Below are 27,734 nucleotides of genomic sequence, written 5' to 3'. Positions count from 1 at the left end.
TTGGTCTTGAGCTTAAATAAGACGAATCCGAGGATTTGGCACAGAAAGAAACTCATTTGATCTCTCTCAGCCAGCCACGCTAGATCTAACGTGGATTTCAAAAATCTTTTAACATGGTAATCAACAATTCGGGTGTTACTTAGAGCATGTGGTGGACCCGTTCCATCCAAACGTGTAAACTAAACTTTAGTATGATCTAGTTAGTTGTCAGTACTTGTTCGCTTATTTGAAAAGTAATGACCGGAAGTAATATTCACTGATTTTTTATAGTAGATTCGGCAGATAAGCTGAAGCAAACAAATAGTTCCTCTAGATATCAAACAATAGAACTAAATTTTATAGTCGCCTAAACTTTTTACGTAAGTTTTAGCTGGGCAAACAATTTGTCCATGTGATTCATTAGCTAACAATGCAAACGAAATGATTTGGCAATATTAATGCAATCAGAAGCTACTCCTACGTAGGCAAAAAACTCCTACATACTGGGGCTGGAGGGTTGAAATAGTCTCGTACTCTATCACGGTACGTACACTGGGTGCGCCAAGCAAATTCTCCTTTACTGTTTCGAATTTCCCAAAGAGGCCCATAGTCGCGCTGCGGAACTCGTCGCCGACAACGCCTTCACTAGTAGAGCCGCGTCTCGGCCCCGCGTCCTCTCCTCCGCCGCCCCCACTCACCTCCCTTCTGACCCCCGGCGACCCGGCCCCCCTCTCCTCCCGGCGCGTTCCACACGAGCCACGAGCCCACGACCAGCCGCGTCCGTGCGCTCGCGTCGCATCACGATTCAGCCATCAGCGCATCACCCCTCTCCACCCTCCAGGCCCAGGGTCCAGGCCTCCACCACCACCACCACCATCCCCACCACCCACCCCGCCCGTACCCCCGCCCCGACCGGAGCCTTCCTCTCCTCCTGCCCTCACCGCGGGTGCCCGCACCGCGCGGCGACGCCTCCCCCTTCAAATCTCCCAGGAGCTAGGGGGCCTCGGCCACCAACACCGCACCGTGTCGGACGCGGCTGCAGACCTGCAGCGCCTGCCGAGCATTGGATTTGGACCACCTGACCGAGCGTCGTGGCAGATGATCTCGCCCGCGATGTGGCGGTCGGCGGCGCGGCGGTCGTCGCAGGTCCGGCGCCTCCTGTCGTCGTCCGCTCCCCCGGCGCCCGCCGGCGCCGCCGTGCCGGGGCCCTGCATCGTGCACAAGCGCGGCAACGACATCCTCCACGACCCATGGTACAACAAGGTAGGTAGCCTGCAGCCACGATCTCGCGGTTGCGCGCGGATTCGATGCGGTTTCAGCTTACCGGGGGCTTCCCATTCCGTTTGGGCGCAGGACACGGCGTTCCCCATGACGGAGCGCGACCGCCTCGGCCTCCGCGGCCTGCTCCCGCCGCGGGTCATGTCCTTCGAGCAGCAGTACGAGCGATTCAGTGAGTCGCGCCTTCCCGTTTGCGTCCGTGTTTTCCTTATTCGTCGCGTTTGCGGCGCGCCGAATGGGTTGTGCGGGATCACGGAATCTGTCGTTGCTAAAACGCGGCGCGTTATGCGCGTGCTTGCTTCGTTGCAGTAAACTCGTTCCGGTCGCTGGAGCACAACACGCGCGGCGAGCCGGACTCCATCGTCGCGCTGGCCAAATGGAGGATCCTCAACAGGCTGCACGACCGGAACGAGACATTGTACTACAGGGTGAGCCCTCGGTGTTGCAGTACCGTGTTTGGAAAAAAAGTTGATACAGTGGCGATTAACCTGAATTTGGAGTGCCTACATGGTAATATGTGCTCTTTTTGGCAGGTGCTAATTGACAATATCAAGGATTTTGCACCGATAATATACACTCCCACTGTCGGCTTGGTCTGTGAAAATTACAGTGGTCTGTTCAGACGACCCCGTGGGATGTATTTCAGTGCAAAGGATAAGGGGGAGATGATGTCGATGATTTACAACTGGCCAGCAGAGAAGGTATAGCTGAAACTGATGCTGTCTGAATGTACTCATAAAGTAGTGCCTCTAGTAAAGAGATTAAGGTTGAGATTATTTGAGTATCGATTCAACTAATAATATCTGAAACCGAATCATAACATTTGATTGATGCTAGTGGTTTCCTAGAGCTGTACTGCATGCTAAATTGCTAATGTATTTCAATATGTAATCAGCCAATCCATAATGGCAATCACACAGTAATTTGCATTTAAACATACTGTTAATTTTCATGTTAAACTCTGTTATGCTTAATGCGTTTATATTTAGAGACCATGGAAATGATATGTCAATATGCAACATGAGTTCTTCCATTTCTGGCTGTATAGTATGCCTTCATGTAAGTGGTTGAACACTTTTTTCAGGTTGACATGATAGTTGTGACTGATGGGAGTCGCATTCTAGGCTTAGGTGACCTTGGTGTTCAGGGCATAGGCATACCTATTGGTAAACTGGATGTTTATGTTGCAGCTGCTGGTATTAACCCACAAAAGGTATGGAACATCCTGACACCTGTCTGGCATGACATCAGTTACATATAAATTACTTATGTTCACTTTATAGAACACGGCGAACTAGGCACCAGTTATATTCAATAGCATGCCCTTTATGGCATACCTTTTTCATATTTTCCTGATCTCTGAGATTACGTTTATACTTGCAGGTTCTTCCAATAATGCTTGATGTGGGAACAAATAATCAAAAGCTTCTGGAGGACAAGCTATGTGCGTGAGATACATTAAACCTAATTCCTGGAATGCTTTTGTTGTGACATTGTTTTTAAAACGTTTTTATAATCATTTCTTTGATTAAATGAAAAGTCTGAATGCTGTTTGTTTGGGGGAAAAAAATAAGAGGTATTTGCTTGTAAATAAATCCATGTCCGGATACCTTATTCAGTTAATTTTACTTAGATTTAGGACTGAGGCAACCTCGGCTGGAAGGAGAAGAATACTTAGCTGTTGTAGATGAATTCATGGAGGCTGTCCATGCACGTTGGCCTAAAGCAGTTGTTCAGGTATGTGTACTGTAAGGCCATCCTCTATGTGCTTGTTCAAGATTGCTCCGTTTCTCTGAGTTAGAATTGTTCTTTTCCTCTTGGATCCAATCACTTGGTAGTTGTTCTTGTTGTCTGCTTTTTTCCGCTTTCCTCTCGACTGGAGAGAACTAGGTCTTCATGGCCTTCCCTTTAGTTCTTGTTTTATTATCTCAAGAGGGACCTGTTTGCTTCTTTGCTTTTCTTATATAAATAAATATTTACCACACTAGGGGCTTCCCCTACTATTTTTGCTCAAAATACTGCTCCCTTTCTGAAGTGATAAAATCACAGTTCGAAGACTTCCAAATGAAATGGGCCTTTGAGACTCTTCAGAGGTATCGGAACCGATTTTGCATGTTCAATGATGATGTACAGGTATTTTGATTCTCAAACTATTATTATGTAATTTATTCTGCAAAGTTCTTTTCGTCCAGTTTTATATATTATTGTTTGATGGGCTTATCCTATTTAAAATAGGGGACAGCTGGAGTTGCTCTAGCTGGCCTACTTGGTGCTGTTAGAGCACAGGGCCGTCCTCTCCAGGATTTTACGAATCAAAAGATAGTCGTTGTGGGAGCTGGAAGGTATCTGATATGTTTGACATTTTTGTAGAATTTCCTCAGTCTATTTTATACGTCATTTTCATTGTAAAAAATGTGGTTCGTACATTCTAATTCCTCTTTAGAATCCAGTGCTGGGATAGGTGTGCTTAGCATGGCTAAACAGGCAATGTTAAGGATGCCTGGGATCCACAGAACCGGGGAAGGGCATAATCAATTCTGGGTTCTAGACAAAGATGTAAGTCAACTTTAGACAAACAAATATATTTCTTCCTGCTCTTTACAATAAACAAATGTCCTTTATACGTGTTCAGACTAAATGGCAAAGGCTGATAAATTATGCGTTCTTGTTGTGCCGTACTTGTAGGGCCTTATTACGAAAGCTAGGAAGGATCTGGATTCTGCAGTGGCACGTTTTGCCCGAGGTTTTGGTCCTGATGAGGTCCCAGATCTCCATGAGGGGGCTAGTCTTGTTGAAGTGGTATGATAATATGATTTCTACAATCATATATTCATATTTTCAGCTGTTGCAGCTTAGACAGTACTATTATATAGTACTATAGTATTTCCAATGCTAAGCTAATTCAGTTTGATACTAATCGTCAGGTCAAGAAAGTTAAGCCTCATGTGCTTTTAGGACTATCTGGAGTTGGGGGCATATTTAATGAGGAGGTAAACATAAGAATCCAAGAATTAATTATTTCAGGATTTGCAATAAGTTTGAATGCTTTTTCTCCTATCTTACCAGTCCTGATTTAGTAGCTCTCAGTCGGTGCTCATTGTTAGCAATAATTTATCCATTTAAGTTTCGTTGAGGACTGGGAGCATATTTTTTTTTTTTCTGAACTTCGAAAATATTCTCACCACCAATAACTTTGGTACATATGAATGCATTCTTATGATGCCAGTGGATGACTGCATCAAGTACTGCCTTATGGGTGAACATATGACCCAAAAAATGATCTGGTTAATCTTATAGATAAGAATGATTGAACATATGCATGATTCACGAATGATCTCATGGATGATGACACTCAGTATTACCTTTTTCATATAGACAGATTTCTCAGGCCTCAGTAGTGACTATCAATCATTATGGCCAATATATCAAGGACTTTGGTTGACAGTCCAGAGCTGCAGAACAGAAATAGTGGGTTGGCTGTTGCTAGATGTGTAATTGCCTAATCTAGTCTAACCTTGTTTAGTAATGTTGCTTGTTGGGCACCATCACCACTTAGAGAAGTACTAGTTTTTTTTCCTTATGAAATTTCCTCAATGCAGCAGAGTCCTACACCCTCCATTCCAAATTATAAGTCATTCCAAGAATCTTGAAGAGTCAAAACATCTCAAGTTTGACCAAAATTGTAGAGAGAATTATAAAAAATTATGACATCAAATAGGTGTACTATGAAAATAGAATTGATGAAGAATCTAATGATACATAGTTGATATCGTAATATTATCTTATGATATAAATCTGGTCAAATTTGAGATGCTTTGACTCTCCAAGATTATTGGAAAACTTTTAGTTTGAGACGGAGGGAGTAATTAAATTGCTTAATTGTACATACTGATGAATGTTGAGCATCAAAGCTGCATTGCTTGTCTTTGTAAATAAGACCATATTGGAAATGTCAAATCATACTCGAAGTGGTCATTTTTTTACAATTGAGTAGTAATCCATACATCTCCAGGTTCTCAAAGCTATGAAAGAATCCGATTCCCCTCGCCCTGCAGTTTTTGCAATGTCCAACCCTACTACTAAAGGTTTGTGCGCAGACACCTACAGATAGTTTGAGGACACCCTATGGTGAAATGCTATTTTCTTTCTTTTTTGTGAGAGAGAGGAACCCAAAGATGAAACACTAATTTGATCTTCTCTTTTTATTACATCACAGCTGAATGCACTCCTGATGATGTATTCAAGCATGTTGGTGAGAATGCGATATTTGCCAGTGGAAGCCCTTTCAGCAATGTTTCTTTAGGTAATTCCTTCCTTGCTATCTTTTACATTGTTTGGTAGCAATACTTTCTAGTAGATGATGGCTAATGCTGGGGTCTTGATTTCTTAGGAAATGGTAAAGCCGGTTATGCTAATCAAGCAAACAACATGTATCTATTTCCTGGGTATGGCAACCATTCACCTTTCCTAGTATTTGGCTTTTGTGTTTTACTGATAGAAGGTTTTTTTTTCCTTCAAAAAATCAGGATTGGTTTAGGTGCCCTTCTTTCAGGTGCCCGGCATATTTCAGACGGCATGCTTCAAGCAGCAGCTGAGTGGTAAGCCTTGCTTGATAAAATTATATGGTTGGCCCACCTGATTAGTTTCCACTTGAGTCATTCTGTTTGCTGTTCTTGTGGAGAGGATCACAAAAATTAGATAAGCATCTGTTTATTTTTGCAATGCAGCCTAGCATCATATATCACGGATGATGAAATTCGGAAAGGAATCCTATTTCCTTCAGTCTCCAGGTGAGCTCTGCTCTGTGCTGGATTCAACACCACTTTTACCACACCACATTGATGCAAAAGCTATCTTCATTTTCGTTTCAACTGATGGTCCAATAACACCCACCAAACCCTGCAGTATTAGGCACATCACCGCACGTGTCGGCGCTGCAGTCGTCCGTGCTGCTGTTGCTGAAGACCTGGCTGAGGGCTGTTGCGATGTGGGTCCTAGGGAGCTTGGGAGCATGTCTGAGGTAATGGGGCTACATAGGAGAACAAAAAATGTCACATTTTTATTGTTAAAAATTTAAGACCTACTCTGCAGTGTCTAAAATATGTTCCTCGTGTGTTGCAGTCGGAATCAGTGGACTACGTCGCTCGGAAGATGTGGTACCCTATTTACAGCCCCCTTGTGAGCGACAAATAGATCAAAAAAATATCACGACCTGCATAGAAAGAAGCAGATGTTCCATTGAAGGAATATATCAGACTTAAGACATTTGTTTTGACTACTTTTTGTTAACCATTTCTATAGCTGCTCATCTAGAAAGCATTTCGGCGGAGATTGATGCCCACGCATGGCTATTGTAAGGCCACATTCATTTGCTTAGACATGGTTTCGTCACCAGGGAACACTCAGCTTCATACTGCCACAGGAACCGTGCGTTTCATGATTATTGTAATAAGACACCGGAGTTTCACTCTATCCTGAAAATAGGCATGAGATCAGAAGCGGAATGACATTCTTTTTTACCAACAAGAAACGTGTTCACAGCTCATTTGCAACACACTATTACTAGGCAGCGATAGGTCCAGGTACTTCATCAAAGGAATATAGGAGTTTGATGGAACAATTTTACAGGGGATGCTAAGCTAACTTCACATCGGATGGCCAAGCGCTTCACCTCGAAGTGTTTCTGTCACCTGCCACGACCTTTCGCATCGCTTCCTCCAGTGTTTCGCCGCGCACAGCAGCCAACGAAGTACACGAACGACTAACCACAATACAATGCACACACACAGAGAGAAAAACAGTGAGCAGATCAGTGCGACAACGGAGAAAAAAAAAACAGGTCGCAGATAGGTGTTTGTGCCTAATTCGACGCCTGGGGCTTACCAGGATGACGAACAATATCACGTTGAAGATAGCCACCACTCGCCACTCTGTCTTCATGTACTGCGCGACCCCAGCTCTAGAAGACAGTATCGCCACATTAGCATCCCGAAATGGTTTTGATGCTTCGGAGCTTAGGTTGTGAGATGTCGAGTGGCTGGCTTACTTGCAAGAATTGCAGTCGTAGCATCTGACAGATCGGGTGTTCTTGTACAGTTTGCAGTCGACGTTGGTGCTCACCGGATGAAAGCTCAGATCGAAATAGGATGCATTCAGAGCTGGGTACCCACACCTGAAAATCAGAGCAATGTGATGACCACGTTTGAGATTACGGTGACCACCTGAAAATAGGATGCATTCAGGCGCGTACTCTGCTGGCGGGCGGCAGCAACCCGACTCCATGGGAGTAAGGTCTGCAAGCTTGTATTCTTTTGCAGTCTGCATAAAGTTAGGGACTAGAAATAAGATCTCAATGAAAAGGAACGGCTGCAAAGGGAGGAACTTCAACAGAGTAATCAAGTGAAAGATGTGAAAAACAGGTAGTGACCTTGTATCTTTTCGACAAGTTATTGCAGTCATCTGTCTTCACTAGGCAGCTTTTCAGGCGAGCCCATTTCTCTGTGTCATCGAGCTGCACTTGAAAAAAAAAAGAATGAAGAGAGTTATGGTAGCACATTGGAATATTCAAATCTATTGTAGTGTGTGGTAGAAAACATAAGTTTTCCAACAAAGAAATGTGACATGCCTGTTTGACAAACCAGGAGCTGTAATCCTGAAGACGATACTCTTTATACCTACATAGAACATAAGAAATGCTTCAGTATTTTTATTTTTGTTTTGAAAGGGGAGAGGTTAAGTTAAATTAACAGGTCATGTTTACAATCAAGGTCTAAAGCTGCCAACACGCAGGCCAGGAAACCTTCAGACAAGAAACTAGAGGAAAACTCTCTCCTACCATACTGTCCTAATTCATAGGCTCTAAAGCTTTGAAGTCATGGAAAAGGCTCAAAATTCTCTTTGTTTCTTCTATGATGTAGCAGCGGATAGATCAGTTTAGGCTACTGTCTGTAAGTTTCCATACTCTAAAGCTGGAATTCACAGGGGCATGATCTTCCTACGAAATACTAATAGTCACATACCTTGCCCCAGGAACAGTATGACCACTTCCAGAGTTTGTTATGATAAACCTGCAGCAGTACAAACCAAGAATGAGCTCCTCATAGCTACAAACAAACTGCTAAAAAAGGTTAATAAGTCAAACAGTCAATTGAGAATTAGGACTTCGGTTCAGAGCAACTCCAAATGGTGGAGTACAACATAATACCATCACATAATGAATGCGCCCAACAACAAATTTTCAAGCAAAAAGTACACCATCATGCCACAAGTCATCAGCTATAAAGGCCGTGTCAATGCCATCACACCACAAATTAAGGCAGAGGGACTTACGCAAGCACCGTGAACACCATGATTGCCACCAAGACCACGAATAGCATGATTAGGTACTAGGCACCCACATGTCAAGGTAAACAGATAGCTCCAAAAAGTACCCGAAACATAAGGAACAAAAACTGTTACAAGTTGCACTCATGTGACTGTGACTTTACTAATCCGATTCACGGGGAAGGAAGGATACTGTCCAGAGCAAGCAGGAAACGTTCTTCCAAGCACCAAGGAATCCGACGAGCGATCTGCAGCACAAATTGTGAGTGAGCCAGGTTAAATGGGGAGAGCATGGTAATTCACCACGGCATGGTGACGCGGATGTGATTAGATGCGCACATGAGAAAGATCACTCCACCGAGAGCAATGACAGGGACGGTCAAGGACCGCCTGCACTCGTCGTTGTGGGTGCTCATCCAGAACCCGAAACCCACCACCAGTAGTGCCAGTATCTGTCCGAGCACAACAGCAGTGCAAGAAAGTTACACCGAGAAGTTATTTGCTACGAAATTACTAGTAAAGCAAACTCTCTTTGCCTACGTTCACATGCTAATATGAACTAGTAGGAGTAGGAGCTATGAAGTTAAACAATTGCCAAGATCAGTAGTCCAGTACCACATCAATGCGCGAGGAATTGGGAATCGATGCAATGTATAATGTAGTAAATGCGCGTGGTAGAAGCAACAGATAGAGAACGACGAAATGAACAACCCAAAATTTCAGACAAAGTGCAAGTTTCTGGGGGAAAAAAAACTTAAAAGTAAAAGAGATGTTGGGGAAAGTGTACTTCAGCAATCAGGCCAGGGTAATGAAGCCAAAAACCCCAATTCGAAGTAGAGATAATGAAACCTAAAACTGCTGCTGAACCAGGAACGAATTCCGAACTCTTGCTAGTTCACTCCGAGCATGAAGAAGTAACCAGACAGCTAAATTTTTTTTCCCTGTGAAAAAAAACGGACCAGCTAAAAAATTGGCGAGCAAATGCGGGACAGCAGGAATCGAGAATCGGCCTCAAGCAAAGGCCGAGCGAAAGCAGAACGCCTCCTCTGATTGGAGAAGGAAGGAGGGGAGCAAAGGAAGGATGGAGAAGTGGGCCGAGGCGACTGACTGACTGACCATGGTGAAGAAGTTGATCCACCTGATGACGAACGCGCTGGCGCTGCCCATCCTCCCTCCGTCCCCAAGCAACCGGATTGCCACGGGATTCTCGGGACGGGATCTGGCGAGGCAGGCCGCCGCTGCGAGGGCGGCCGGGGAGACGAGCTCGGCACCGACCGGTGGAGACGGACACCGAAGGCGGCGGCGGCGGCGGCGGCGGCAGTGGCTCGCGCAGAGTGTGTGTGGGTCGTTTCGCGTGCGAGCTTAAAGGCAACGGTCGCAGCTTAAGCTAAAGCCAAGGCCACCTGCTCGGTGGGGCAACAAGAGAAGACGGTGGCATGTGGGGCCTCCGCGTGCGGGCCCGCGGTGTCGGTGGGGGAGGGCGACCGCCCGGGGTGGCGTCGGCTGCTCCTCGTGCTGTGTTGGACTCGGACACGGGACGGGAGCGGTGCGAGCTGCAGAAGCTGGCAGTGGCAGCGGTGAGTGAGGAGCGCGTGGTGAATGGTTGGTCCGGCCGGGTGGGGTTTGGGTGGGTTTGAACGTGGTAGGCGCGGTCGTGCCGCGCGCTACGGACGGCCGGCCGGGCGGCCCGCGTGCTTGAACCACACCCGACGACCACACCGATTCACGAGCGCGGTCGGAGATCGGTTCACGAACCAACAAGCGGTTTTTTTTCACCGTTTGGCAGAGAGGAGCTGCGAGAGCCACACCCAGGCTTTTTAGTTTACCCAAAAACCAAAACTTTTTTAAAATTCTTCATCACATCAAATTCTACGGAACATAGATGGAGCACTAAATATAAACAAAAATAAAAACTTAAATCACGAGATGAATCTTTTAAACTTAGTTACTCCATGATCAGATAATGTTTGTCAAATAAAAACGAAAATACTACAGTTTCAAAAATCAAAAAGTTTTCGGAATTAAACAAGGCCCCAGTGGAGTGGAGTGGAGGTTAACCGTATTCCCGGCAGTAGAGTTCTCGGTATCAGGACCGTAGATTCGTGGATAAAAATACTGCTTCCATGAGTCCATCGGCTGGCCCTGCAGTAGCAGCAGCTCTGGGCACGCTCGCATAGTCCGTGTGGTGCTTGCGTACCGGGGGTCCGGGGTACTGAGCATGTACCATCTCTCGCCAGCACAGATATGTGCTAGGTGGCTCCACCGTGGGCGCACCCTGTTCGCTTTGCTAAAATTTGACTCCTGCATATACTGATTTGTTAGAGAAATATTGTTCATTCATTAAAAAAAAACTCTTTATTTCCAATGGATAGAGGGCTCAGCTAAATTCATGACGTGGCTCATCCTCCAGCGTACTCCTGAGCTGAAACATGGATAAAGAGCTCATTCATGAGAAGGGAAGCAAAATTTGAGGGCTTCATTGGCCCAACATCGGACGCAGTGTTCGCCAAAACAGGCTAAACGGCCAGATAAACACTAAACGGTGGGATGTTGTTTCGTTTAGGGGGTAAACGGAAATTAAATAGTTCACCATTCAAATGGTAAAAAAAAAGAGTAAACAATCTAAACGCCCTAATCTGAATGAAAGTAAACAGGATCAGCCGGACACCACGCCAGCAGGCCACGGCATCGTTTTGTGGTACTTCTAACTGCAAGTTCTAGTATACGTATTGATTCTACTACAAGACAGGTATTCTCGCAAAGTTGATACAGAAATGATTTCAAGTTAAACTGTATACACACACCATGAAAAATCAAAATCAACAAAGGATACGTCTACAGAAAGACATCTCTAGTCATAACATTAGGAAAGAAGACAAAATGGAAGATGAATCAAATGATAACAGGAAACTCAATTAGAACTGAGACTGGCAAACAAGTAGAATGAAAATGTTAAGTGAGGTAACAACAAGTCTCGTCTCATCATAGTTCTGGGCCTCGAAGCAGCCCAGTGTGCATGTCCTCTGTGACGATAAAGGAATGTAGCCATTTAGGTAGCTTTGGAAATAGTGGCGCCTTTGGTTGGAGAACTCACTTGATGGGTTGCTATGTACAGATGTATTTGCCCGATAAGTTTCTTAAAAAAATAAAATGTGTTTGATGATCCTGAAACTGTGGCACTCATCATTGGCAGTACACGGCCAGGTCAATCTGTGGGGGTATTGTCTTAATTTCTGTTCCAAGTTCTTGCTCAATCCTATACCTGCAAAACAAAGGGACAAAAGGATAAGGAATTTTGATGTAAGACTAGAGAAACAGGCCATTTTATTAACGCAGGCTTACAAGTTGAAACGGTCCTCATAAGTGATCAAGTTCACTGCCAAACCAAGGTGTCCATATCTTCCAGAACGGCCAACCTAGGAACATGACAACACACACATAAATTTTAAATTTCGGAAGGTTATAAAATAAACAGCTTCTACAGAAGAAAAGATTAAAAAAAGGCACCCTGTGTAAATATGTCTCAGATGTCTTAGGAAAGTCAAAATTAATGACCACATTAACAGCCTGGATATCAATTCCTCTGGTAAACAGATCTGCAACAAAGAGAGCCATGATACTCTTATAGAAACCTTCATAAATGACAATTGAACATATGCTGAAAAGTAAGTTACTAAATTGAGAAAGACTACTAAGGAAAATATCAGTACAGACCTGTGCACACAAGGTTTCTGCAAGCACCATTACGAAAATCATGAAACACTCGGTTTCTGTGGTCTTGCAACATCTTAGCATGAATGTAGAAGCATGAATAACCGAGTTCAGTTATTTTCTTAGCCAGTAGCTCAACTCTATTAACAGAGTTGCAGAATATAATGGATTGATTAATTTGAAGCTGACAAAAACACACACACAAAAAAGGAAATGTGTCAGTTTACACTTAACTGTGGATGAAACAGAAAATGTATAGTTAATGTTTGTTGTACCTTTGAGAAAAGTGTATTCAGGCAATGAACTTTCTGCCTTTCTTCAACAAAAGCATAATATTGTGTGATTCCTTTCAGTGTCAGTTCATCCATTAGATTAATCACATAAGGTCTAGGCAGATATTTCTCTTTGAATTCCTTGACAGTTACAGGAAAAGTTGCTGAAAACATCAACAGTTGCCGACTAGGTGGAAGGAAATGAATAAGTGCCTCCACAGAAGGCTGAAACTCTGGAGCTAATAGCTTGTCTGCCTGCATGATATCCCAAATAATGTGTTTGTTCAACTTGTAACTTTTGACAGATAATATACATATTAACATACGAAATGGATGCAACATCCACATCAGATCACCGCAGAAGCAACAATAATGGACTTCGAAAGTTACTAAGGGCAGTCCCAACCCTGAAACTACCGGGTAGTTTCTATAACTGCCACATCACCAAGAAAGTACAGATAGAAACTATACCACACACCCGAGAAATATTCACGTGGGTCCCTTCTTCCTTTTTCTTCATTCACGTGGGCTCCTCCTCCCTATTGTTCCAGTCTGCATATGGGCATCCTCTTCCTTTTCTCGAGTCTGCTCCTTGGCCAGGATGACTCAATTCTTCTCTCACTCAGATCGAAAAACAACGCAAATGCAGGGGGCAGCAGTGAGCGCAAGGAGCAGCAGCCAGCAGCGAGGCACGCATGCGTGGCGAGCAGCAGTCGCCTGCAAGACATGGCTGCGGAGCAGAGGCCACCGGCGAGGCATGGCTGCTGAGCGTGGCCAGGCGTGCGCTCTGGCAAGGAGCAGCTGGTGGCGAGGCACGCACAGAGCGAGCAGTGACCAGCGGCAAGAACAGGAGCAGCAAGGTGCGCGCAACAGGCTCGCGGTTAGCGAGCAGCTACCACCGACGAGGTGTGGCTGTGGACCCACATGAGGAAACGTCTCCTTGTCTCCAATGCAAAATCGCCGGTTTCTTCACACTTTGGAGCTTGAGCCGACACTGTTTCTCAAATAGGAAACGATTTCATCTGATTTCCTTCTCTTTACTCATCTAATCTCATTCCATGTCAGCTTTTCTGCCTACATGGCAAGCTAATTAATGCCATGGAAACTAGAGGTAGTGTCGCGTTGGGACTGCCTAACACTATCAACAAGACAACAACAACAAAGCCTTTTAGCCCCAACCAAATTGGAAAGGCTAGAGCTGAAACCCCACATGAGCTTGTAGCACTATGGATTATCAAATACAAACCATGAACACACTTTAAAGGCACAAATGCACCCACAAAACCACAAATCAGCAAATTGTAGAAATTAAGAAATAAGACTCCAAGAACAACATGGTTCTGGAATGTTATTTGAGCAGTGTACCAACAAGTGTGCATTATCAAGACCAATGTTAGCATCAGGAACATATGCAGAAGGGCGGCCAACATCACAGTAAAATTTTGAAAAGAGATACAAAAAAACCTTCAGATTCTTTTCTTTCAGTGAGGGAACACAACATCATATAGCAAAGTGACATGATTTAGTGTAAATCAAATGGGGGAGAGAAACTTGTGAAAAGGACACACTCCAGTGACTAAGCTATGATAAAATATATACAGCACAAGAAAAAAAAAGTGTAATTATTTATACCTCATCCATGACAAGCATTGAACAATCTTTCAGCACACAAATGCCCTTCCTGGTAAGATCAAGTATTCGGCCAGGAGTCCCAACAAGTAAATGAACAGGTTGGTACAAACGCATGATGTCATCCTTCAAGCTGGTTCCTCCAGTACTAACCATGACTTGAATGTTCAGGTACTTCCCAAGCTCTTTACAGACTTGTGAAGTTTGCAGAGCCAGTTCCCTTGTTGGTACTAGTATAACAACTGAAGAAAGACCAATAGAACCAGAAAACAAAAATAAGAGACTCCATGAAACACAACAATGAACTAATTCACCAGTGGATGTAAAACTGGCACTACATAAACATCATCCATAACACATGTTTTTGAAAAGGCACACTGATCAACAAAGAAAGTAGAATGTTGTTGCACTATTACAAATTCAGTCTGTCAAACAGCCATAGAATGCTAAGTGCAAATGGTCTGCTTCTCCACAAAAAAAATCTACATTTCATACCTACTAGTATCAGTACCAAACTTTTTTTGTGATTATTTCTCACGTCAATAAAAACAACACACCAAAATTTCAAGAATGTGGATTTATCTAATATACATACAAAAAGACAGATTAAGGAACTGGTTCATTCACCATATCAGAATCATTAAGGTGACCAAAGTAATAACAATAATTCAGTGGGCTTGCAACATAAATAGAGCAGAAATGGATACATAGAGTAATTGGTGAAACAGGAACTTTTTTTTTTTTGGTGGCCAGTTAAGTTGCTCATGTTATGGTAGCAAGCAAGCAGCAACTAAATAAACGACCCCATATGCTTACTTCCAATTTGAACATATGAAAGAATAGTTCACCTTGAATAGCAGTTTTTTCAGGATCAATTTTTTCAAGTGCTGGAATGCAAAATGCAGCAGTTTTTCCAGTGCCATTTTTCGCCCTTGCAAGAATATCACTTCCAGTCAGCGCAATAGGAATGCTTTCTTCTTGAATAGGAGATGGCCTTTCAAATCCCTTTTCATAGATTCCCATAAGCAGTTCACGTTTCAAGAAATAATCCTCAAACTCATTGCCTTTTGTTGCAGTGACATCCTGTGTACGACAACACAAATATCAGAGGCAAACTATCAATAGCTTGTAGAAGTAAAAGAAAACAAGAGCCACTCAAAAACTACTCTGAAACCATTCAAAGGGACAAGGATGCATTGTGCATATATACTTGAACACAGAAGGATAATAAGTATTAGAAAGAGAACTCACCTCTGTCCTGTAGCGTGTATCTGGAGCTGGTATATTTAGTTGAGCCTTCCAATCATGAGAACTGAAACAAACAAATGAAAAGCTCATTGATTATGCTAGTAATAGATAAAGTTTAATTAGCATCATGACATGCTAGTGCTGAATACAATACAGTCCCAAGTGAATCATTTATATAACAGGTAAGTAGAGAATAGCAGCGACGGGTAAACAAATGTCAAAATCACACACTTTATACATAGAAAACACAAGATGAAGGGCAAAAAAAATATACAAATGCAGATCAAATTTACAACAGTGATAGTCATTTTTACAGCAATTGTTGTATTTTTTTTCCAGAAACCTGACATAATCAAAGAATAGTCAACAACAGCAAGCTCATTAACTCACGTCAGCATGATATAACAGTAGGACAAATTTAACCAGTGAAGCAACCAAAATCACTCCAACACCCCGCATGTTGTCGCCTCTACATCTAAAAACAAAGCACAAACCCTAGAGATCGCCAGAGCACCAAGCAGAGTATACAAATATGGTTCACCAGAGGAGATGTGCAGATAAGCAAAAGCAGTACCTCGAGCCTATGGCGTCAAGCTGAGGCGCCGTCTTAGCCGCAGCGTTTCCGGACGCTGCCCCCGCAACGGCGGGGGCCTGGTCTCGCCGCAGCCACTGCTGCTGGTGCGAGGAGTTCCTATGCACGTGCTGCTGCTGCTGCTGCTGCTGTTGGTGGTGGTGTTGCTGCTGTGGCTGCGGGTTCCGGCCGTAGTAGTTGTGGTTTCCGCCACCGCCTCCGCCGCCGCCTCCATTGCCGCCTCCGCCGCCACGCCCGGCTCCGCCTCCGCCGCCGGAGCCATAGCCGGGCGGGTAGCGGGCTCTGGGCTGGTGCATGGCGGATCTGGGGTTTTGCAGCACGGGCGAGAGAGATCTAGGGTTCCGACGGTTTCACCGTTGCGGCGGTCGTGGATTTCGCTTTTGGACTTTGGAGGTGGATGGATCCGTGAGCGTTCGCTTTCGAGGGTAAGGTTGCCACTTGCCAGGTAGGCTCGGGGAGAAATCGTCAAGCGGGGGTATCTTTTGAAGCTTTGCAATTTTTGTAGGGTGGTTTGTTTATAAAGAGTATGTCCGCTGGTTAGAAAAGTTAAGATTAAAAATATTATTTGTTAATTTATTTATAAGAGAAAAATATTGTTGTCTGTAAAATAATATCTTATAAGACAAACAAACAGACTCAAAATCTGCGAGCTGACGTGTCACAATTTGGACAGTTTTTCTGTTGCTATATGGATATACTCTAAATCAAAGTTCATGCTTATATATATTACTATTAGTATATAGTAAGCGTGTTTTGTCTTGGAAGTTATCTTCCTCGTGCACTTCTATCCAATTAGCAGGGAGGTATGTGTTTGATTTGAGATAGCTCAATTTGTGTTAGCCGACGCAACAATCACACGTCATCCAGCCATTCGTAAGTAGCATCAAAGGTGTTCTCTGAGCGCCAATACTCTCACAGATATAGATTTTACTACGAGATGTGTTCTAAACTTTGTTGTTACGGTTTTTAACGACTCATCCTTTCGACTCACATTGATTGTTATAGGATTTGTATGTTTCATTGAGTAAAATTAATCTTGCTTGTGTGGCTCTAATTAAAAGGAATGATTGTTTGTATAGTGCCTTTTTCTTGAGAAGGGTTCAATTCACGTCTTAGAGCGATATTTAGAAAAATCGGGCACTTCAAAATTTTCATTTGGCTTGCAATGAAAAATCCATGTTGAATTCCTGATCATCTTGCCAAGAGTGATCTTTCTCACATGATCGTCTATTTTCTTTATTATCAAACTAAAGAATCCATCAAACGCCTTCTTGACTCATGTGTTTTGCTCGTCAAACTTAGATTGTAGTTCTTTAGAAGTTAGGTCTAACCCTTAGAGCGTCTCATACCAATACGGGTAGGTTTTCATATTGGTGGTGCCAAGCAATAAAAATATTGCCAAAGAAACTCACGGAAGGCCTCAATTCTCTCATCATCCTAGTGGCATGGAAATATGGAACGGATGAATTGCTAGTTTTTTAATAGTGTGAAGCCAAATGCCATAACAATCAAGTAGGTAGTTGGAGATGATGAGTATGTTCTGTGTTACTTATCTGAAGATAAAGATCTTCAATAACTCGTGATTAGGGTTTTTATAGAAGCGTATGTTTTAGTTTTGGAGTAGCTAATTATTTCTAGTATATTTAAAGTTTTTTATTTTGGGTGTGTCATCAGGTGGGATGACTTTTCATCCCGTTTCCCCCTTCTCTTTCATTAATAGAAGAAAAGTTCTACTTAATTCCATAACTATTTGACCTCTTAAATTATTGAAAGCTATATAAATAACCCCATAAAATAATTTTGAAGGCGATTTCACACATATGGCACGTTACATGGATGCTGACATGATGGTAAGTCTACAAATAGTAGGAAAAGGTCCACATAATCTACTGATATTGTGGCCCTTAAAGCACCTAATAGTGTTTAAATAACCCTCCGGTAGTTTTGTTGTGTCATTTTGACGTCGTATCCCATCATAGTCGTCTGAGCACCTAATATTGCTTGGGCGCGCTTATGCACTAGGCGGAGGGGTGCTGCCTCGCCTATGAGGGTAGGTCGAGGATAAGAGTGGCCAAGAGGAAGGCGGGCTGTTGGTGTGACCAGGAGGCCGCAAACGACGAGCACAGGCTGGGGCACGACTGGCTGAAAGGCGAGCGGTCGCCGTTGTGAGGACGGGCGATAGCATAGATGACGGTTGTGTGGCCACGGAGATGGCAGGCGCAGCTAAGAGGAGTGTGCGCGCGGCGCCGAAGCAGGAGGGAGGACTAAGGAGGAGGAAGCATAGACACTAGACATACAACGCACATCGAAGGAGGAAGAAGGCACACGTCACTAGCAGGGAAGGGAGCCGGAGAAAGCAGAGTGCGGGCGTGCGGTGGTTCATGCGATTGCGGTTGAGAGAGGAGATTGTGGAATCGCGGATGGATAAGGTGGGCTGAGCCTTTTTGTTAGGATTTCTTCTATCTTTAGGTCCACGTGTCTCTTATTTCTTTTACTTAAGCTAACTTAAAGTAATATATATATATATATATATAAGTGTATAAAAATTCAATCATCTTGAAACGCCTACACCTAGGCTCTAGGCCATGGTTAGTCACCTAGAAACTGCCAGCGCCTTTTGAAACCTTGTGCCTAAGCACACATATATACTTGTAGGTCAAATACACAAGTACAATAGAGCTTCTACTCAAGCCCTTCAAAAATAGAAGACGCTAGTAATGTAACTTGTAACAACAACTTGCATTAGAGAGACTACATACATCATCCATATCTAATAGTATACATAGGTGTGTTTGGTTAGTTGCATCCTCTTTGCTTTGGTGGGTGGATTCATAAAATCGAGCCTAAAGTATTTGTTTGTTGATTTATTGTGAAATAAAAATACTACCGAATAGTTGATAGATTTGGCAGATAAACTCAAACAAACAAGTTCTGAGTAAAAAAATATACCTTGTTGCATACTGAGTGGATGCAAAAAAAAGTCCTCATTCTAGCGTGACAGATATGCTCAAATAGAGCTTCACTAACCATCCTAGCCGGTGGACATCTTTGAAAGCCCAAGTTTAGTTTTGGTAATTAATGACACCAAGTTGCTAATGCCTTGTGTTTAAGTGATTTGAGTTAGGCATAGCAACGCATGTGATGAAGGTCCATGGTGGCATGGAAAGGTGGCCACATGATCACAACGAGATGAAGTGGAGATCATGATGATAGACAAGGAGTCAAGTGATCAAGGCAAAGGTATAAACATAGGTTTTTGCTTTTGCCGGTCTAAGTTGAGTAGAGAAGTGATTGACCGGATTTAGGATAGATAGCCGACTATCAAGAGGGGAAATCACGGTTATCTCTCGAATCAAGTGCTACTAGGTCTATATATTGAGCATATGCATTAGGATCTAGTAAAGTGTTAACTTAACTCCTTTGATGAAAATGTTTGTGAAAGCTAACACACATGCACTTTGGTGGTAGACACTTGTTGGTGTTAGCACATTTGCAAAGGACATGGAGTTCCTAGGGTTGAGAGGGGTTCGGCGCTCTTGAGAAAATTAAGTGTATATTTTCTATTACATCGGTGGGAAATTTGGGGAAGTCGCGGGCACCAGACGCAGTGCGTGGAGGTACCAGACGCTGGCTTTAGCGTCCAGTGTGCTGTCAGTGCTTGGCTCTATTAGGGTTGAGCACCGGACGCATTGCACCAGACGTAGGGTTTTTCGTGTTGGCGACTCCGGTGTTGCCTGGCTCCTTCAGGTGTTACTGACTGAGAGCACCGGATGCTCTAGGCACGTCCAGTGGTGTGAGTTCGGTGTGCGGTAGTTTTGTAGACCTCTCTGCGCACGAGTCCGGTGAGCACCGGAGTGAGATCTGAGTTTGACAAACTCTCTGTGCACGTGACCGGTGAGTACCGGACGCGTCCAATGCTCACTTAGTCGCGTCCGGTGGTCCACAGGTGACCGTTAGAGTTTGACACGCGAGATTCAAAGGTGGACATGTGGCTAACTCCAGAGCACCGAACGCAGGGGGTCAAGCGTCTGGTGGCTCCCTGTTGAGCGCTAGTGCCCCCGATTTTAGCCCAGTGACAGAGCCAACGACTCTATCTCTTTGAGGGGCTTATAAATAGGAGGTGACCGACTTTGGGGGGTCCTGGCTGGCACACTTTTGATTACTTGAGGCATACACTGAGCTAGAGAATACTCCCTCCACTCATCTCCTTGCTTAATTGCTAATTCTAGTGTGATTGAGTGAGATTCAAGTGCATTGCTTAGTGAGTTACATCTAGTGGCACTTGATTCTTGAGTTTGCTGTGGATTTCTTGTTACTCTTGGATGTTTCCTTATGCCCTAGATGGCTTGGAGCAGCGGAGGTGTTGAGCTCGTGATTGGAGATTGTTTCAAGCCTCACCAAGTGATTTATGTGGTATTCTTGAGCCTTCCCCGCGGGAGATCGCAATTGGCTACTCTAGTGGATTGCTCGTGGCTTGGAGGATCCCTATCTTGGAGTGGATGTGCGGCACCCGCTGAGGGTTTGGCTTTGGATTGCCAATTAGCTCGTGATCCATCAAGTGGGTGTATCGCCACAATGAGGAGTAGCTTGCCGTGAAGCAAGTGAACCTCGATAAAAAAATCTTGTATCATCTCTTACCGAGGTCTCTCTTGTGATTGTGTATGTGATTGATCAGATATATCTCATCTCTACAACGTTGGTATAATAATCACTCTCTTCTCTTTACGGTTGCCAATCTTGTTAGTTGTTTGGCTTGTGTAGTTTAGTCCTTGTTTAGAGTACAGTTGTTGTGTAGTCTTCTCTGGTTGTTGTGGTTAGTGTTTAGCCTTCTTGCTAGACTTGTGTAGGCAATGTTATCCTAAACGCTAAACGGTAAACAGTCAGTCACTCTTCGTTTAGCGTTTAAACTCTTTAGATGGTGTTTAAACGGATTAAAACGGTCTAAACGGTTTTACACAATATTACAAAAATATGCATATTTTTAATGTAAAATCAATCATTCTATCATTTATACATATTTATGCAACTAAAAACCATTTATTTTATTATGTATATATATTTATGCATGTTAGAAGAATCAAATATACATATTTATGTAAGTAACAAATCAATTTTACATATTTATAAATATAATAAATTTAAGTATACAAATTATTAATATAAGATTCAACTAGATTCACCTGATGTTTGCCTAAACGACCGTTTAAACAACCGTTTAGCTCGTTTAATACCGTTTACAACCGTTCCGTTTAGGCCGTTTAGACCGTTTTTTCCCATTTTTTGACCGTTTAAATGGTCAACCGTTTAATTTTTTGTTTATCCCTAAACAAAATAGTTTGCCACCGTTTACCGTTTAATGATCGTTTAATCGGCCGTTTAGGCGAACACTGTGTGTAGGTGGCTTGCATAGCTTAGTTGTGCTAGTGCTAGAATAGCTTCGCCACTTATTTTACTAACTCACTTGTTTAGTAAAGTTTATAGAAAATTTAAATAGGTTATTCACTCTCCCTCTAGCCATTTGGACCTTTCAATCTTGCCAGGCCATATATCATCCATATAGCTATCTACATAGGCAACCAAATATCTTCATAGCAAATTCTTATATTCACCATGTAACTAATCAAAATAATACCTTTTTTTATCAGACTAATAATATATCCACTCTGCCACGTCCACTCATGTAGGATATACGATGCAGTGTCATGAAAGTAATCAAACACACCTAGAAAAAGTAATAGCTTCATAGGTGTAGCAACACATATACATGTACACACGAGATGTCTTCTATAGTATGATGTAAGTTTACATAGACGATGAACAAGGAGGCCAATTCTGTGTGCCAGCACCAGCACCAGAACCATAAAAAAGGAGGCAAGGACACAAGGTAAGCAACTGAGAGGGCCGAGGAGGCAAACGCAATCAGTAGGGGAAACACAATCTGCTGAAGAGGCCGAGGCCGAAGAGCTTGGTGGGTTCCTGCCCCCTGGCGCGGTACCTAGTGGCAGCCTCCTCCGCAGTGATGACCTCCTTGTTGCACCGCGCCATGCCATGGCAGCCGCACACTTCTCCTAGGCAGCCCTGTGCACCGCCGTCATGCTATTCTTGGTGGCACGACAGCATTGGCGGGCACACAACACCTAGGTGAAACTGAAATAAAAAGAAAGAAAGGTTGGCAGCAGAATGCAACATGCGACGTGATGGATACAGAACGATGTCAGATACAAGTTACAACAGACTGAAGACATGGACTGAAGGTTTGTGCTAACAAAAATTGTGTTAGTAGCCGACGAACTCCGGTGGCTCTCAGCTATCGATTCGAAGAAGACAGGTTCCACAGGCCAACGAGGTCCCAGATAAGTTCTAGGATTTACAACTTAATACATGTTTCATGATGATTTTCCCAATGACTACTCATCCCCTTTTCTAGTTCCCCTTCATCTCACAATGATTACAGACCCATTGTGGGTCGTGGACCTTTAAGCTCTTGCGCCGTGGACGGGAGCTTCTTCCTTCCTAGGCCTTGTTCCCCTCTCCTTGGGACACGACGTGACCCCACGCTGGAGCATCTAGGAACTGCTACTGAAGAGGTACTTTGTCCTCCTAGGTGGCAAGAGAAGCATGAGACCTAACCACTAGACGAGGACTTGAGGCACTACGCCATCATGGCGTTGGTGAATACACTTCTAGAGCACTGCTTGAGGCACCTGGAGGTCATCATCAACATTAGGAAGCGTCAGAGAGACAGGGTACCTAGGCGAAGTGGCCGGCTTGAGCAAAGACACATGGAACACTGGATGGATGGAGGATGAGGGAGGCAGCTGCAATTTGTAGGCGACGGAACTGATCCGCTCAAGAATAGTGAATGGTCCAAAGTAATGAAATGAAAGCTTCTGATGTGCTCTTGGTGCCAGCGACGTCTGAACGTACGGTTGCAGCTTGAGATAGACAGAATCACCAACGTTGAAGGTACGTTCAGAGTGGCGCTTGTCAGCCTGTGACTTCATGCGTTGTTGAGCTCGCAAAAGATGTTGGTGGACAGAATCCCTCATTGTAGCATGTTCGGTCATGAAAGCTTCGACTTCGGAAGAGGATGAGACTGAAGAAGCAGACAATCCAAAATGATGGGGAAAATGGTCGTACAGTACCTCAAACGGTGTTCCGTTGATGGAGGAATGAAAACTTGTGTTGTACCAGAACTCAACCAAGGTGAGCCATTTGAGCCACTCTCTTGGGCAGGAGTGAACGAAGCAGCAGAGAAACGTCTCCAGACATTGGTTGACGCGATCCATCTGACCGTCTATCTAGGGGTGGTAAGCTAAACTCATAGACAGTGTGGTCTGGGCGAGGCGGAAGAGTTCACGCAAGAACACACTTGTGAAAATGCGGTCGCGGTCACTGATTATGTGTGTTGGCAGACTGTGTAGGCGATAAATGTTGTCGAGGAATGCTCGCGCGACCTTGCTGAGCACTGAATGGATGTGACAGTGGAACGAAATGAGCATATTTGCTGAACTTGTCCACGACAACCATGATGCAATTGGAACAGCTAGAGCGAGGAAGTCCCTCGATGAAATCCATGGAGACCACCTGCCAAGACTCGGTTGGAACCGATAAGGGAGCAAGTTGCCCTGGGTAGCGAGCTCTATCTAGCTTAGCCTATGCACATACTGAGCAAGAGGTAACGAAGGCTTCGACATCTGCTTTCTTGCCTCGCCAAGCAAAGAGACCTTTGAGTTTGCTGAAAGTCACTGGGAACCCCGAGTGGCCTCCAATTGCAGTCATATGCATAGCTGAGATGAGACAAAGTTGCAGATCCTTGTTGTTTCCAACCCAAATTCTATTCTGCAGGCGCAGAACCCCTTTAGTCAGCGTATAAGGAGGTTTGGAATCTGGAGCAAGCAAGAGATCTTGGAGCAGCTTAGTAGTAAATGGGTCATTCCCGTAGCCAGCAACCACGTACGACAACCACACTGGGGACGAAGATGAAACTGCATTAAGTTGAGATGGTGGAGCTGGGTGATGGGACAGAGCATCCATGGCTTGGTTTGAAGCTCCAGCCTTGTACACTATCTTGTATTGCAGACCCACCAACTTTGTGAATAGTTTGAGCTACCATGGCGTGTGTAAGCGTTGATCTGTGATATGAACCAGACTTCGCTGATTTGTGAATATGGTGAACTCCCCATGCTGCAAATATGTGTGACATTGCTCCACTACCACTAGCACTGCCAAGTATTCTTTCTCATATGTTGAGAGGCCATGAGTTCGAGGCCCGAGAGCCTTGCTGACGTAGGCCAGGGGGTGCCCATCCTGTAACAGAATAGCGCCAACACCGAGATCGCTTGCATTAGTTTGGATCTAGAATGTTTTACTGAAATTTGGGAGTGCCAGGACTGGGGCAGAAACTAAGGTTTTCTAAAGTGTTCTGAAGGTTAAGTCATGATTTGGAGTCCAGACAAACATGGCACCCTTCTTGAGTAATTCTGTTAAGGGGCGAGCCAAAATGGCAAAGTTATGAACAAACTTCATGTAATATCCCGCAAGGCCAAGGAAACTGCAAAGCTACTTAACATCGGAAGGCACTGGCCAATCCCTGATAGACTGAACCTTGGACGGATCTATGGTAACCCCCGCTGCACTGATGACATGTCCCAAATATGCTATGCTGGACTGTGCAAACCGGCACTTGGACAATTTAACCTACCATTGATCTCGAGCAAGTAACTGGAGTACCTGGCGGAGATGGCCAATGTGGTCCTCCAGTGAAGAACTGTAAACCAGTATGTCGTCGAAGAAGATGATGACGCATTTGCAAAGCAATGAACACAACGTGGTATTTATAGCGCCCTGGAATGTATTTGGTGCTCGAGTTAACCCAAACGAGATCACTGAATACTCAAACTGACCCCTGTGTGTCTAAAATGTCATCTTGTATTCTTCGCCTGGAGCGAGACAGATCTGATTGAAACCAGCCTAGAGATCTAACACTGAAAACCAGGAAGCATTAGCCAGTTCATCCAACAGTTCATCAACCATTGGTATGGGAAATTTGGACTTGACAATCAGGGCATTGAGCATGCGATAGTCGACACAGAATCTCCAGTTGCCATCTTTCATGCAGACCAGGAGAACAAGAGATGAGAAGGCACTCTTGCTAGGCCGTATCAGACCGTTTTGCAACATTTCGATGATTTGTTGCTCAATCTCAGTTTTAAGAGCTAATGCATAACGATATGGATGGACTGAGACTGGTTGTGCCCTAGAGACCAGGGGTATTGTATGATCACAGGCTCGGCGAGGCAGAAGACTAGATGGCTCGGTGAAAACTGAAGCAAACTCATCCAACAGATGTTGCACCGAGGGGTGAACTATGGGCTGAGGATGCGAAGAATCCGCATCACTGGCAACAGATGTTGCACCCAATATTTTTCTCGTCTATCAGTCTCTAGCTTAGGCGCATTATGCCATTTTTTCAGACTCAGTTTAACTGACAACATCAGTTAAGCATCCTTCAATCTAGAAAAAACAATATATATAGAAAATTTATAATGATTTTCAATTTGGAATAGAGCAAGTACAATTTTTTTGGATACCACATCAACATCCGAGATCATTTGGAAATTCTAAATTTTGATTTTTCCAAAATATTAGAACTTATTTTTTGGCACTAAATAATTAAAAAACACATATCAACTATAATGTTATAGATCTCTACAAGTATGATATAATGTTCGTCTTTACCTCACTTTATATGCAAAATTTCTAATTAGACAACTATTGAGGGTTAGTGTTTTTTTGTTTTTTGTTTTGTTTTATTTTATTTTGTTTTGACAGCAGCAGGTTAGGTTAGGGTAGAGTAGATACATAGTTCTCCCCTGCACTCCTGGAGACCAATATTTTTTCTATTTTAATACCTATAGTGTATATAATAGTTAATTATACCTCGATTAAAGAGTGCTCTCTAGCAAAGAGAATGTCGAGTACTGTGTATAAGCAAATACTAATGTTAAAATAGTCCTATAACAAATTTATCATTTCTTCTTTTTTGTCAAGATTCGTCAGGTGAATCCATGAATGCTTGTCACTCGTCTGCTCAGGGTCGAGAATGAGAAGTCAGAACCCAACAGCGCCCGGGGTTTCGCGTTTTTAGCTTGGACTTATCTCATCTAATATTGACACCTATACCTATCCCATCAGATATTTAAATTTATACGTGGCGTATTAAATATAGATTTTTAAAAATAATTAATTACACAAATTATGACTATTTATGAGATGAATATTTTAAATCTAATTAGTCTATGATTTAACAATATGGTGCTACAATAAATATGTATAAAATAGTCATAATTTGTACAATTAATTTTTTATTATATATTTAATACTTTATATATGTGTCAAATATTCGATGAGATATGAAGTAAATTTTAAAGAAGGAACTAAACAAAGCTAAACTCAGACGCTGGGGCACGTACACAGAAACCATGGACGAGAGGAGTCGTCGTCAGTCTTAAGCCTTGTTAGGCTCACCTTCAAAACCTAAGAATCTTTTAAGATTTCACGTCACATCGAATCTTACAACACATACATAAAATATTAAATATAGATAAAAAATAACTAATTATATATTTTATTTGTAATTTGTGAGACAAATCTTTTTAAGTCTAGTTATTTTATGGTTGGACAATAATTATTAAATAAAAATAAAAGTGTTACCATATCCAAAAACTTTTCACCTCAACTAAGCCTTATGCTTTTGCATTTTATGGCAGAATTAGGCAACCTAGTCAACCACTCAACTCTGGTGGTACTGGCTGGTAGTAGCTAGTACAATGATAAAAGCGATTAACCTCCCCTGAACTTGCCCAAGAAGCACTAATCACGTGCAGGGCCTGATAAAGCCTAACTAGACACCAGGTTTTAGGCAGGGTTTCACACCTGTCTCTGTCTCACTCAGATTCTGCCGTCTCTGCATATGCTGCTGTCGCCTGTTGGCAAAATGAAAAGTTTTCGGAGCATTTTCGTTTGTTTATGATAAATATTATCTAATTATAAACTAATAACTAGGTTCAAAAGATTTATTTCGTGATTTATAGGCAAACTATGTAGATAGTTTTTGTTTTTTACTATATTTACTACTCCATACATGTGTTGCAAGATTCGATGTAATTAGAAATCTTGAAAAGTTTTTTGTTTTTTGTGTGAACTAAACAAGGCCTTAGTTCGCGATGCTTCCACATTTGGGCCTTGTTTACTTCTGTTTTTTTTTTTTGCAAAACGGACACGGTAGTACTTTCGTTTGTATTTGACAAATATTGTCTAATTATAGATTATCTTGTTCGTTTGCCTGATAAGCCGTGGCAGAAAGTATTGTTAGCTGATTTGTTGTGAGAGAAAAATATTGTTGAATAGCTGTCTGATTCGGCTCATATACACCGTAAGATTCGATGTGACGAAGAATCTGGAATTTTTTACAAAATTTTTTGAAAACTAAACAAAGCCTTGGTACGATTACGATTTACTAATGCTAGATTCTTTCTTTCTCGTGAAGGAAAGGAAGAATATACGAACGCTTGAGCAAACCTTTTTTTTTCACTTGCATCCACAGGCCACGGGGTTCCTCGGTGCGAGCCTCGGTGGACTAGAGACGTCCGTCCGTCTCGGCGTCTCGGAGACCCAGGGTCAGGTCAGGTCACATCACA

At 43.2% G+C, this 27,734-nt stretch overlaps 3 protein-coding genes across 5 annotated transcripts; 1 reads left to right on the top strand and 2 right to left on the bottom strand.

Moving 5' to 3' along the window:
- On the top strand, positions 870-6,783 carry LOC8067080 (NAD-dependent malic enzyme 59 kDa isoform, mitochondrial). The gene is made up of 19 exons (XM_002466933.2): positions 870-1,242; positions 1,333-1,429; positions 1,567-1,685; positions 1,791-1,958; positions 2,342-2,470; positions 2,641-2,701; positions 2,891-2,994; positions 3,307-3,390; positions 3,493-3,599; positions 3,708-3,813; positions 3,943-4,056; positions 4,182-4,247; positions 5,270-5,342; positions 5,474-5,560; positions 5,648-5,702; positions 5,784-5,855; positions 5,985-6,047; positions 6,163-6,277; positions 6,379-6,783. The coding sequence occupies exons 1-19, from the start codon at positions 1,078-1,080 to the stop codon at positions 6,448-6,450; spliced, it is 1,857 nt and encodes a 618-aa protein (XP_002466978.2). The 5' UTR covers positions 870-1,077; the 3' UTR covers positions 6,451-6,783.
- LOC8067079 (tetraspanin-10) lies at positions 6,615-11,214 on the bottom strand. Of its 3 annotated transcripts, XM_021451807.1 has the most exons (12): positions 10,639-11,214; positions 8,920-9,032; positions 8,774-8,828; positions 8,587-8,642; positions 8,277-8,324; positions 7,883-7,931; positions 7,685-7,768; positions 7,508-7,575; positions 7,304-7,429; positions 7,141-7,216; positions 6,929-7,018; positions 6,615-6,731 (listed from the first exon to the last, which is right to left on the bottom strand). In XM_021451807.1, exons 1-11 carry the CDS (start codon positions 10,915-10,917, stop codon positions 6,944-6,946), a joined length of 1,029 nt encoding a protein of 342 aa, XP_021307482.1. In that variant the 5' UTR covers positions 10,918-11,214; the 3' UTR covers positions 6,615-6,731; positions 6,929-6,943. The 3 variants fall into 3 exon arrangements, with proteins under 3 accessions (XP_021307482.1, XP_002464414.1, XP_021307481.1); XM_002464369.2 differs by lacking the exons at positions 6,615-6,731; positions 10,639-11,214 and adding an exon at positions 9,697-9,937 and having other exon boundaries at positions 6,747-7,018; XM_021451806.1 differs by lacking the exon at positions 6,615-6,731 and having other exon boundaries at positions 6,753-7,018.
- Positions 11,344-16,490, bottom strand: LOC8067078 (DEAD-box ATP-dependent RNA helicase 12). Its single transcript, XM_002464368.2, has 9 exons — positions 16,015-16,490; positions 15,444-15,504; positions 15,041-15,275; positions 14,196-14,434; positions 12,567-12,818; positions 12,295-12,475; positions 12,088-12,176; positions 11,923-11,996; positions 11,344-11,842 (listed from the first exon to the last, which is right to left on the bottom strand). Exons 1-9 carry the CDS (start codon positions 16,326-16,328, stop codon positions 11,764-11,766), a joined length of 1,524 nt encoding a protein of 507 aa, XP_002464413.1. The 5' UTR covers positions 16,329-16,490; the 3' UTR covers positions 11,344-11,763.

Source organism: Sorghum bicolor, chromosome 1 (assembly GCF_000003195.3).
Source record: "Sorghum bicolor cultivar BTx623 chromosome 1, Sorghum_bicolor_NCBIv3, whole genome shotgun sequence".
Classification (NCBI taxonomy): domain Eukaryota; kingdom Viridiplantae; phylum Streptophyta; class Magnoliopsida; order Poales; family Poaceae; genus Sorghum; species Sorghum bicolor.
Note: the sequence above shows the minus strand (reverse complement) of the source record. Positions and strands in the feature narration are given on the sequence as shown.